This window comes from Dipteris shenzhenensis, chromosome 21 (assembly GCF_047967505.1).
Source record: "Dipteris shenzhenensis isolate YYH24624 ecotype China chromosome 21, Dip_SZ_1.0, whole genome shotgun sequence".
Lineage (NCBI taxonomy): Eukaryota > Viridiplantae > Streptophyta > Polypodiopsida > Gleicheniales > Dipteridaceae > Dipteris > Dipteris shenzhenensis.
This window is the reverse complement of record NC_141616.1, coordinates 894,857-906,862: the sequence shown is the minus strand read 5'-3', so window position 1 is coordinate 906,862 and position 12,006 is coordinate 894,857. Positions and strand designations below refer to the sequence as shown.

The 12,006-nt window shown below is 41.3% G+C and overlaps 1 protein-coding gene across 1 annotated transcript in view; it reads left to right on the top strand.

Annotated features, from left to right (window-relative positions):
• The first annotated feature begins 9,764 nt into the window (after positions 1 to 9,764).
• LOC147888331 (vesicle transport protein GOT1-like) overlaps positions 9,765 to 12,006 on the top strand; it is a 29,525-nt gene continuing 27,283 nt past the window's right edge. Inside the window, exons 1-4 of the mRNA XM_087392598.1 lie at positions 9,765 to 9,908; positions 10,184 to 10,275; positions 10,362 to 10,442; positions 10,568 to 10,665. Coding sequence (XP_087248724.1) covers positions 9,878 to 9,908; positions 10,184 to 10,275; positions 10,362 to 10,442; positions 10,568 to 10,665 — 302 coding nt within the window. The 5' untranslated portion in view covers positions 9,765 to 9,877. The remainder of the gene's footprint in view (positions 9,909 to 10,183; positions 10,276 to 10,361; positions 10,443 to 10,567; positions 10,666 to 12,006) is intronic.

The window sequence follows — 12,006 nt, the reverse complement described above, 5'->3', positions numbered from 1 at the left end:
AGTATTTCTACCCATGTGGTAAAAAATTGTCCTCTGAAAAGAGGAAAGCCCAAAGAGGCTGCTCGATCCACCCAGAAGTAGGTTGTTGCAATAAAAAAATGGGTCCTTAAGGCTCCTACAGTGCCTGAGACCACTAGATAGGAGGTTCCTCCAAGGGCAACATGGAAAAAGGTAAAGAAATTGTACCTTCTCCTTCCTCTTCCAAAAACCAATTTGAACCTCTTAGGGATAAGGAGGTTATTAAAGAAGCCAAGAATAGCCAGGATCCTAAATATGACATGATGAGAGGATCTCGCTAGTCCAAAGAGTTTGAGGATGATGTCAATAGAGAGGATGCCATGGAAGGAGAAGAAATCAGTGAGGAATAATCAATAGGGGATTAGGTTAAAGGTACTCTAGGAAGTCAAGGAGACTGTGACGAGAAACGCTCACGAAACCTGCAAATCCTTGAAAAACACAACAACACTCTTCGAAAATACGCACAACTCTCAAAACTCACATACAGAAGAGACAGGACAAGCGTGCTGGGTACAATCTCCCCCCATAAGAGTGGTGCTCTCCTTCCACCTCCTATGTATTTATGTATATTCCTCCAAAAAGCTTCCGAGCAAAAATCATACAAAAGCCTCTGTGCTTTCCTCCATGCACCCTTTTACAAAAAGCCCATCCACCTTCTAGAATAGCTGGCTTTTTCTAAAAATAAAGCTTTTTCTAACTTTAGTTTATTCACTTAGCCAAGCCACTAATATTCCAAAATTCAAATATGTACATAAGCTTTTGTAATATAAAAAATTAGGCATAAGCCTTATTCATCCCCACATCACTGGAGTTGCGCCTATGCACCCAAAATATGGCAGATCATGCTTGCCAGATGCCATCGCCCGATCAATTACTCTTCCCCTGGATTCACTCAATCAATAGTAATGAAATATTTCAAGCATAAGATAACCTTGGAATTAATCACCACAATAAATCAATCTTTCAGTATTATAGCAATGCGAAATTAATAAATCACAGATGAATGGTGCACACATGCGACACATACCATCTCATGGTGCACCTGATGCTACACATGAATAAAATCGTACGGATAGTGCACACATGCTACACATACCGTCATCGTGTAAGTGGTGCACACAATGCTACACACTCATACAGCCGCATCCATATATCCAGCCATGTAGGAGCACACATGCATCACTACGGAACAGCGAGCACACATGCATCAGCTGCGCGACAAAAATGCTGGATCTCACTAAATTAAATACTGAAGGATTAAATGGGATAATTCCAATTCTCATAACATCCCTCTTGCTTGAAATCACAATTGCCCTCAATTGCACGACAAAAAAGTAGTCAATAAATCAGGGTACTGGTGAAAATATCGTTCGGGCATCCACTTAGCATCCTCAATGGGGTGGTTCTTAAATGTAAGAAGATAAATAGGATACGAGTTTCCATGTCTTGTTTGAGTGATTTGTTGATCAATGATCTTGTCTGGCTCTAAGAGCTGGGTTTCTCCTTGAAGTAATGGTGCATTATCTAAAATAGGTCGAACTGGTGGGTCTCCATGGAAAGGTTTCAAGAGGTGCACATGAAAAGAATTATGAATTTTCCAATCAGCTACAGGGTGTGTCTCAATACTCTTAAGCCTGCGGTTCTCAATATGTAACATGACTAGGACACCTTCAGCAAATACAACTTTCTTTCTACCCTTGTTTGCACGTGCAGTATACACACCTTGAGCATGCTCGATATTCTTTTTGACAGTGGCCAAAATGCTAGAGAAATCTTAAGTTAATCGATCAACATCCTCTACTTGGTGCTTAAGGCGGGTCAATGGAGTAGGAATGGTCTTTCCATAGACAATTTGGAATGGAGATTTGCCTGTAGCAGAGTGCTTAGTGTTATTGTAGGCAAATTGTAATATGTGTATAAAATTGTCCCATTTGCCTGTCTGACCAAACACGTAAGCACGTAGCATGTCACAAATAGTATTTTGTGTGACCTCGGTTTGGCCATTAGACTTGGGATGAAAAGTAGTGAAAAAATCTAACTTCGTACCAAGATTGTCAAAGAGTGCAGTCCAGAAGTTACTACAAAATTTACTATCCTGGTCTGACACGATTACTTTTGGAAGGCCATGGTGTATAAAGATGTGCTTGATGAACAAATGAGTAGCCTGAACTACGGTCAAGGTCTTCTTACAAGGAATAAAGTAAGCTTGCTTGCTAAATCTATCAATGATAGTCCAAATCATATCAAAACCTGAGCGAGTCATAGGAAATCCAGTAATAAAGTCCATAGAAATCTGCTCCCATGGGCCATCAGGAATTGGTAATGGCATAAGTAAACCTTTATATTTGCCCTTGTAGCTCTTGACTTTTTGACAAATAAGACATTGTGCAACAAAAGTTGCAACATCAACTTTAAGCTTAGGCTAGAAAAAATCTTAAATTACAGTCTGATACGTAGCAGTGACGCCTCTATGTCCCATGTAGGGTGGCTGATGTACCTCTTCTAGTACCAAGCGTTGAAATGGTACAGTGACACACAAGCGCTTTTCGTAGAATAGATAGTCATTATGAATGGAATACGAGGTCGTAGGGGTGCTATTAGCTTGCTTAATCTTATGCCAGATTTCTGAAAAGTCTCGATCAATAGGATAGTCCGCCTTCATAGGCTCGAAAGGGTCTCCCTCGATGACTGAGATATTATTTATGCTAGGTCGATGGCTCAATGCATCGGCAACTACATTGTCTTTGCCTGGTTGATATTGGATCATCGGTTTAAAGTTGTCAATAAAGGCAGCCCATTTAATGTGCCGATCCGAGATCACCTGCTGAGTAAGGAGATGTCTAAGACTCTAGTGATCAGTCTTAATGAGTAACTCGAAACCCATAAGATAGTGTTTCTAGAGTTTAAGGGCATGCACCATAGCAGCTAATTCTTTATCATACGTGGAATAGTTTAGCTCTGCTGGTTTTAATTTACGTGACTCGAATGCAATTGGATGGTTATCTTGCATGAGCACAGCCCCAAAACCCTATCCACTAGCATCAGTAACCATGACAAAGAAGGGTCTCGTAAAGTTTGGCATGGTCAAAACTGGTGTGTGCGTCATTGCACCCTTAAGTCATTGAAAAGCTAAAGTGTGCTGCTCACCCCAAGAGAAAGCATGAGTCTTACGCTGCCTTGTGTGCAAAATTTCTAACAAATCTGCGATAGAAACTACACAGACCTAGAAAAGATTGTAACTCATGGATATCTTTAGGCTGTGGCTAGTTTACTATCACTTCTACCTTCTTGGGATCTACTCAAATGCCTTCAGCTGAAATAATGTGTCCAAGATATTCAATTTCAAGCTGGAAAAAAACGCTTTTCTCCGGGTTGGCATACAGCTGGTTCTCACGTAAGAGAGAGAAAACAAGATCCAAGTGTTTCTCATGTTCCTCCCGACTCTTGCTATAAATCATGATATCATCAAAGAAAACTACCACAAAGCCTTGATGGGGTAGGAAGATACAATTCATCATTTGACTAAATGTGGTAGGTGCATTGGTCAATCCAAAAGGCATAACAAGAAATTCAGTAACTAGTTTGGGTTCTAAAAGCAGTCTTGAAAATATCGGGCTCGATCACTCTCACTTGATGATATCCTGACTTAAGATCGATCTTGCTAAAGATTGTGGATCCTTTCAACTTGTCGAGTAGATCATCAACTCTTGGAATGGGGTATCAATTTTTCACTATGATTTTATTTAAGGCACGATAATCGATGCACATTCGGAAAGTTCCATTTTTCTTCTTGACAAGAACGGGTGCCCCAAATGATGAGCTACTAGGTCGAATTAGGCCTCTAGCCAAAGATCTTCTATTTGGGATTGAATCTCTTGCTGCTCAATAGGATTGTGTCTATATGGTGATTTACATGGTGGTGCGCTACCTGGAATAAGGTCAATCTTATGATCCTCAGGTCTAGATTGAGGTAGGCGAGGGGGTAAGTCTTCCATAAAGCAGTCGTCATAGGTAGCTAGAAAAGAATCCAAAGTCTCTTGCTTAGTTTTCTTAGTCTCAGGACTAGCCTCAATCTTATTGACCATAACCAGATATGTCTTCTCACGTTTGCGCAAAGCTCTTTTAGCTTGGGTATGTGACAATATAGGCCAAGAGGGAAGATTCTTGTCGCATTCTAGAGTCATAGTCTCAATGCCTTGAGTCACAGTAATGGTGCGTTCAAGATAATCAGGTTTGGCATTATGATCGACGCACCAAGGCATCCCTAGAATGAGATCGTGCTCACACAAAGGAGCGACTAAGAAATCACAACTCTCAACTAATGGTCCTAAAGTCACCTCAAGATCCTTAACCATTTGCAAACAATTATAATTCAATCCTTGAAAAGCTCATTTGACTTTATATTTTGTTTTGATGGTTGCGAACACTAACTTTTCAACTAAACGTTGCGAAATGAAATCATGGGTGCTTCCATCATCAAATAAGACACTATGTTCTTTTTTGTGCAGTAGTGCAATCATATGTAACAAAGAAGTACGAAAATAAGATGCACTTAAATTACCTGAATAACACTTACCTAAAGGGGTGTAGTCGGCATCTTCACTGTCATTGTCCTCATCCTCGCCCTCTTGCTTGAAAGATTTATCATGGGATCCATCATCAATGTAGTTGATCTGTGCGGAGTTGTTGCGCTGACTATTACCGCGTTGGTACGTCCATTGGTTCTCCCTCCATTGCCTCCGTTATTGTTGGTAGCATTCTTTGCTTGGGTACCTATCTTGTGTGTAGCAAATGGATTCTTTGGACATTCATAAGAGTAGTGTCCCTTCTCTTTTCATTCATAACATGTGACAAGTTCTTTGGTTCTTCGATTAATACGTGACTTAGCAGGTTTCCAATTAGACTTACCATTATATCTACCAACTTTACCACTTACACCCTCTTGCTTGAAGTATGAAGTACACTTCTTTCCTCGAGGGGTGCGAGTAGCAAGGCTTCTTCCCTGCTTTCTTTCTGACTCTAATGCCAAATCCATAGCATCAGAAGCTGTAGATGGTCGAAGCATATGTACATCAGCATGAATAGTAGGGCATAAACCCTCAACAAAGGTATGACATTGCTCCTTTTGGGACACTTTCTCAATAGTTTGCAATTGAAGTGGAGAGGAAAGATATTTCTCGGTGTATGCATCCACACTCTCAGTATCCAACTGCCTCAATCTTTGCCATTGCCTGCGAGTATCCTCTTCAAATTGTGTAGGTAGGCTTCTTGATTTTATCTTTGAATGCTTCCCATGTCTTTGGAACATGAGTGTTTTTAGCAACCACACTCCACCATAATTGTGCACTGCTTGTCATGTGAATGGCAGCAAGTTCTACCTTCTTGATCTCTTCGTACCGTTCTCCCAAAAAGTATTGATTGAAAGAACTAATCCATGCAAGTAAAGCTTGTCCATCTCTTTTACCATCATATTTTGGAAAAGAAAAAGTTTTGCGATTAGTCTTACTAGACTTCTTCTTATCACGAAGCTTGAGTGCTTTCAAGATGGCCTTTCCCATGTTGTCTTCATCGCTGGACTTGTGTGAAGGAGTAGTGTCATGATGTCATCATAGTGAAGTCTTCACATGTCGCTTCTTCTTCCTTTGATGTCTCGTCTTGCTCCTTCTACGCTCACTATCACTGGTGTCTGATGATTTGTTGCTTTCACTTTTTTAAATATCTCTGTCCTTCATATGCTTCTTTGTGACTTCAGTCATCTCTTTTAACACTCGATTTGCGCGTTCTTTGTTGGCTTTATGCGTGTTGCACATGTTGCGCATGTACTCAAGTTCTTGCTTAAGGTCCCATGCATGATGTTTCCATGCATCCAAGCGTATAGGTTCCTCGTCCTCAATCGATATAGGTGGCTTTCAAGTTGTCATTACTTGGCGTAGAGCATCTTCAATTTCTTGACATTGTTGCTTCTCATGCTGATAGCGTTCTCGCCATTCTTCCTCAGTAAGTGTCATCGGTGTTGAACTAACCTATCTCTGATGGAATACACCTTCCAGACATAGTTAAGTATGTGCATGGTGCAAAGAAGAAATCACTATGAAAGGAAATACACACAAACACAAGACTTATCTCAATTCAGTTTCCAAGCTTTGAAAGTGGCTATTTGTCAAATAGTATCTTTGTGGGCTCTCGAACTCACACGATTCCAACAAGTGAATCCACGTTGCAAGGTACAAAGCAAAGCAACACTTGTAGACTGCCTCCTGCTCTTGTGAATACTTGCTTTTGAGATTCTTCTCTTCCAAAATCCGTTGGGTTGCTCCCTTGTTTGCACTTTTGCCTTGAAGGATATCTTTATGACTAGGAACTTCAAAGAATAGAGTAACAAAGTGACTTGACCTAGTGATAGTCACCAATTGTTAAACGGACTTGAGCTACAATAGTTCCGAGATGGGGGACCTCCCGGGAAGTTTTAAGAGCAATCTCCCAAGGCTTCCTCACGTGCAGCCAATAGTGCCTTCAATGCCAAGTATGCCAAGGACTATGCCTTGGTCGCCACCTTGGTCGTATGCTTGGAGGAGCTAAGGCACAGGTGTGCGTTCACAGACTTCGACCTGTCTACGTACGGCCGACTTCTTTTGTTGTGTTTTTTTTCTTCATCGCACGTTTTCCTACCTATGAGCCGTTCTGCGCTGTTCTCTTCTACTGCTTTGAACTTCGTTCTGCTCTTATACGCAGTGTTTGCAATCTGATGCGTGCTGTGGTTTCTTGTTCGAGGATGTGGGGTGCAGGTGCTTCCCGTGCTATGGACGACGAAACCTTGGCTCTGATACCACTACGACGGAAAACACTCGCGAAACCTACAAATCCTTGAAAAACACAACAACACTCTTCGAAAATATGCACAACTCTCAAAACTCACAAACGGAAGAGACAGAACAAGCGTGCTGGGTACAATCTCCCCCCATATGAGTGGTGCTCTCCTTCCACCTCCTATGTATTTATGTGTATTCCTCCAAAAGCTTTTGAGCAAAAATCATAGAAAAGCCTCTGTGCTTTCCTCCATGCACCCTTTTACAAAAAGCCCATCCACCTTCTAGAATAGCTGGCTTTTTCTAAAAATAAAGCTTTTTCTAACTTTAGTTTATTCACTTAGCCAAGTCACTAATATTCCAAAATTCAAGTATGTACATAAGCTTTTGTAATATCAAAAATTAGGCAAACCTTATTCATCTTCGCATCACTGGAGTTGCACTACGCACCCAAAATATGGTGGATCATGCTTGCCAGATGCCATTGCCTGATCAATTACTCTTCCCCTGGATTCACACAATCAATAGTAATGAAATATTTCAAGCATAAGATAACCTTGGAATTAATCACCACAATCAATCAGCCTTTCAGTATTATAGCAATGCGAAATCAATAAATCACAGATGAATGGTGCACACATGCGACACATACCATCTCATGGTGCACCTGATGCTACGCATGAATAAAATTATACAGATGGTACACACATGCTACACATATCATCATCGTATAAGTGGTGCACACAATGCTACACACTCATACAGCCGCAGCCATATATCCAGCCATGTAGGAGCACACATGCATCACTATAGAATAGCGAGCACACATGCATCAGCTGCACAACAAAAATGCTGGATCTTACTAAACTAAATACTGAAGGATTAAATTAATGGGATAATTCCAATTCTCGTAACAGAGACACTAGTCAAGGTAAAGCATTTATTGTGGTTTAGCACAAAAGGAGAGAGTCAAAAGCAACTACTACACAGGTCAATAGCTCCAAACCCCAGGGCCAAAAAGGGGCAAAAAAAGAATGCCAAGTAAAATAGCCTCATTCTTGACTCTTAATGTTAGAGGGTTGATAGACCCTAGTATGGGGGAGGAGATAGATTAGTGGCTAATAGCTAATTCCCTCTCCCCTACTTTTCTAGAATTGTAAGAGGTCAAGGCTTGTGGAATTAGTCTAGAGAGTAGATTAAAATCAATTGACAAAAGGAGAAACTGGTATCAATCGATCCTTATATAATTGCACTCAAAGTACAATAATCAAACATAACACCACTAACAATAGCAACAGTATTACCATAGAATCACACACAATACCGACCATCTAGCATGGCAAATCATAGGTTAGTTAGGCGTCCCCAACTAAACCACACAAAGTATCCACTAGGACCCTGCTACATCCGGTGCACTCCTATGAAATGCTTTCCCATTCTCACACTTGATTAAAAATAAAATAATGTCCATAGTAAGAAATTTTAGAAATACAATTTCTATTATAGTCATCTCAAGGAAAGATTCCCAAAGTGAGGGCAAAAGGTGGTGTGTGAAGTTTTGACTAGAAATACCAGCCTTAGTGCTAAGGATTGCTCACATGTAGAGTTGGAGGGCAAGAAAGTAGCAGGGAAGGTAGAGAATGGGGTAGAGTTTGTTGAGGAGAAGTCCGTGAAAGGAGAGCAAAGGTCCTACAGAGAAATGGTCACTAGGAAGCTTGTTGGAGGAATTTTGGCTCTTTCTAATGAGGAGGCATGGAACTTGTTATGTGTGGATGTGGCGAGACAAGAAGTTGATACAAGCCTAGAAGGATTTACGTGAGAATGGTGTCAAGCATAGGACAAGAGTTCTAAGCTCTTAAACCGAAGGTGGAGAAGTTGGCTCAGTGAGGAGACGCTTTATAGAAAATTAACTATGGGAAGCTTTGGATATTTTAGAGGATGACAAATCCCCAGGGTTTGATGGATTCATGGCAAAGTACTTTATGGATTTCTACAATGTCTTAAAGAATGATTTTGAATAAATTGGCATCTCAACATTGTCAAGGGGTATGCTTTCTGAGGATGTGAATGTAGGTCTAATTAAGTTGTTTCCTAAAAGATAAAACAGATTGAAGGTAAGGGATTGGAGGCAGATTACAATGTTGAACACCTCTTATAAAACAATTGCTAAGGCTTTGGCCTTTAGAATAAGGGAAGTCTGCATGAAGGTGGTAGATAGAGAGCTGAATGACTTTATAAAAGCTAGGGATATATTTGAAAACATTTTGAAATTTTCCTCAATATTGGATTATGATGTAGCTACTAGACAAAAGTGTGTCTTGTTAGTATTTGAATTTGATCAAGCATATGATAGAACAAGATGGGATTTTGTGTTGGTAGTACTAGAGAAGTTGTGTTTCATCCTTGGGTTTTGTAAGATGGTGGGAGCACTTTTTAGGAATGCCTCTGCAATGGTTTGCCTCAATGGTGGTGCGGTTGGAAGATTTGAGTTACACAGGTCGGTTAGATAAGGAAGCCTATTAGCACTGTTGCTCTTTGCATTATGTACTGTCCCTTTGATTTATCTCTAAAAAGGGGTGTGCATGAGGGAGCTATCAAGGGGGGTTATTACCATCATGGATTCAAATGTGCTCTCGGTTATTTGTTGATGACATGGTGGCCCTTTCTTTGGATTCTCATGAGAGTTTGCAAAATCTTTGTGCTATCTTGTAGAAGTTCTGTCTTTGCCACATGTGCCAACAAGTATCTACGGGAGTGCTTAGGGTGTTTACACACTTGCTTGCCCGTCATGGGCGAGCAAGATTGCCCGCCCTCAGCCCGCCCACCGTTCAAATGCATTTATTGCATCTTGGGCGCACATAGTGTGTAAAAACACCCTTAGTGCTTACCACAACCAAGTTAGTGGTAAAGTCTAAGTCAAACTCAAAAAAGAAACAAAGAGTCTAAGTCAACTCTAATTTTAAGTATTTTCATGGTACTACTCTTTGCTCTCCTCCCTCCCCAGAGCTGAGTCCTGACCCTTGCCTGTCGTTGGGGCTCCCCTTCTGGTAGCCATGCTGACATTTGAGATGAACGATCGCAAAAGTAAGCCTTTCTCCTTCGGTTCTGAAGAATTTTGCTTGCTCTTCGAAAATGCGTTTGACTATATCCTGTTTTTTTTTTGGGCACGGTCTTTTACCGCACCATCGGTTCCTGGAACATCCTATGAGCAAGATGTTTTCTTCGCTTCATTTGTTTGTCTCATAGATATCACAGTTGATGAACTTGTCAGGAAACATATATATTAGAGTTCCGTAATTTGGCTGTGGTGCAATTCATAACAAAAAGTAGGAGGGCTCACTGTCACCGTGTGCCTGCAGAAATTGGGATTGGGTTAACTGGTTTCGGCATACTATTCACTATTTTGGGAGTGATTTTCTTCTTGGACAAGGGCCTTCTGGCGATGGGCAATGTCAGTGTATTTCTGTTTGTAACTGCTTGCATGCCATTTCGTTTCGGGCATTTAGTGACTTTTGTATGTTTAAAAATGAAAATCAGATCCTTTTCCTATCAGGGCTGGCTCTTACCATAGGTCTCAAGTCTACAGCTGCTTTCTTCGTGAAGCGCAGTAATTACAAGGTAACTTCGCGATTTTATTTAGTTGCTATCCTTCGCTTTACAGCTTGCACGAGGGGTTGCAGCGTTGTGCCTGTCATTTATGTTTCAATGCTGAACTTAGGGAACTACTTGATTTATTCCTGCAGGGGTCTATTTCATTTCTGGTAGGGTTTTTGTTGGTGATTGTTGGATGGGCTTTCATCGGTATGATCATTGAGGCCTATGGCTTTGTTGTTTTGTTCAGGTAAGAAGCCTTTGTTTGTCAACTTATTTGCATGGACATTCTTCGCAAATGTGAGAGGCCGTACATACCTGATTCTTACAGGGAGACCCTAAAGACTAACAGCTTTTGAAACAACTTAAGTGTAAATTTAAACAGTGAGAGGAGTAGACTTATTCTTTCGTATGATCCTTTCAATCCATTTTCAAGAAGAGTCTCACGTACACTGTCTCCAGGATGATGACATCCTCTTGCCTCAGGCACATTCCCTCGTGTGAGCCTTGTAGTGGGAGAATGGGTTGATCATTTAATTAGGCCTATTGGTCACTGTGAGTTGCTGGAAGATATAGAGGTCCTTTGGTGACCTCGCTCGAGCACCTTGGGTTGCAAGTGGTTGTAACATAGTCATTTTGTGGCTAGCACACGTGGACAGCAGGGACAGCATCGGCAGCCACAACTGTCAACAGCACAGCACGCAGGCAAGGGTGTGCATGTGGAAGCTTGGCATTTGGCACTTCAGCTGGCCAGCAGGGACATTTGGCTGGCCATTAATGGATGTTCACCAGCATGCTTGTCTGCCAAACAGGCCAACTATGGGTTGGTGGGGCTGGGCCTATAAAAGCATTCATTGGGTGGCAACCCTGAGCAAGAGATTAACACAGCACCCCTACGGCAGCTAGCAGCTGGCACCCACACCAGCTAAGGCATTCCATTGTGGATCTATGTATTAGGCTCGTTTGGGCTCTTCGTACATAGCCAACTAGGTTCCAAGAACTAGAAAAAAATACTCTTTTCAGATGGGGCAGTTGACCCTATCATATGCAGACGCTTTCATGTTACACTGTTTTTTGGAAGTCGTGCAAGCTGTATGCTGTCCGTAGAAGAAGTATGACATGTGCATGTATAGGCAAGCTAGCGGTAGTCTCTATCATGCAACAAAAAGTATCATCCAATGAACGTTGCTAGTCTGTGTTCCCGGCAGAGCTTTGAAGGAGTGGCAAGTTGCCTGCAAACTAACAACTGGAGTAAATCTCATTGAGGTTGAAAGTGTCATGTTTGAAAGAAGATAGAAGAGGATGGAGTTCTAGAAGAAATATAGAAGTTCTCAATACCAAAAAAATAAATTAAAAGATATATATGTTTAGGTGAAAACTTTCCGACAGTGCTTCAATGTCAGTGCTCCAATTCCTTCTCCATGTCTTTTTGTAAATCTTAAATTAAATCCCATATCTCAGTTAACAGAGAGGGAAGGTGTGGTGGCTCTGTACACATCATCAAAGGTCTCTTGACATGGCACGCTTGTACCCTCTGGTAACTAGCATGCCCCTCTACTTTGAAACTACTCCCTCTGGCTGTCTGATGGGT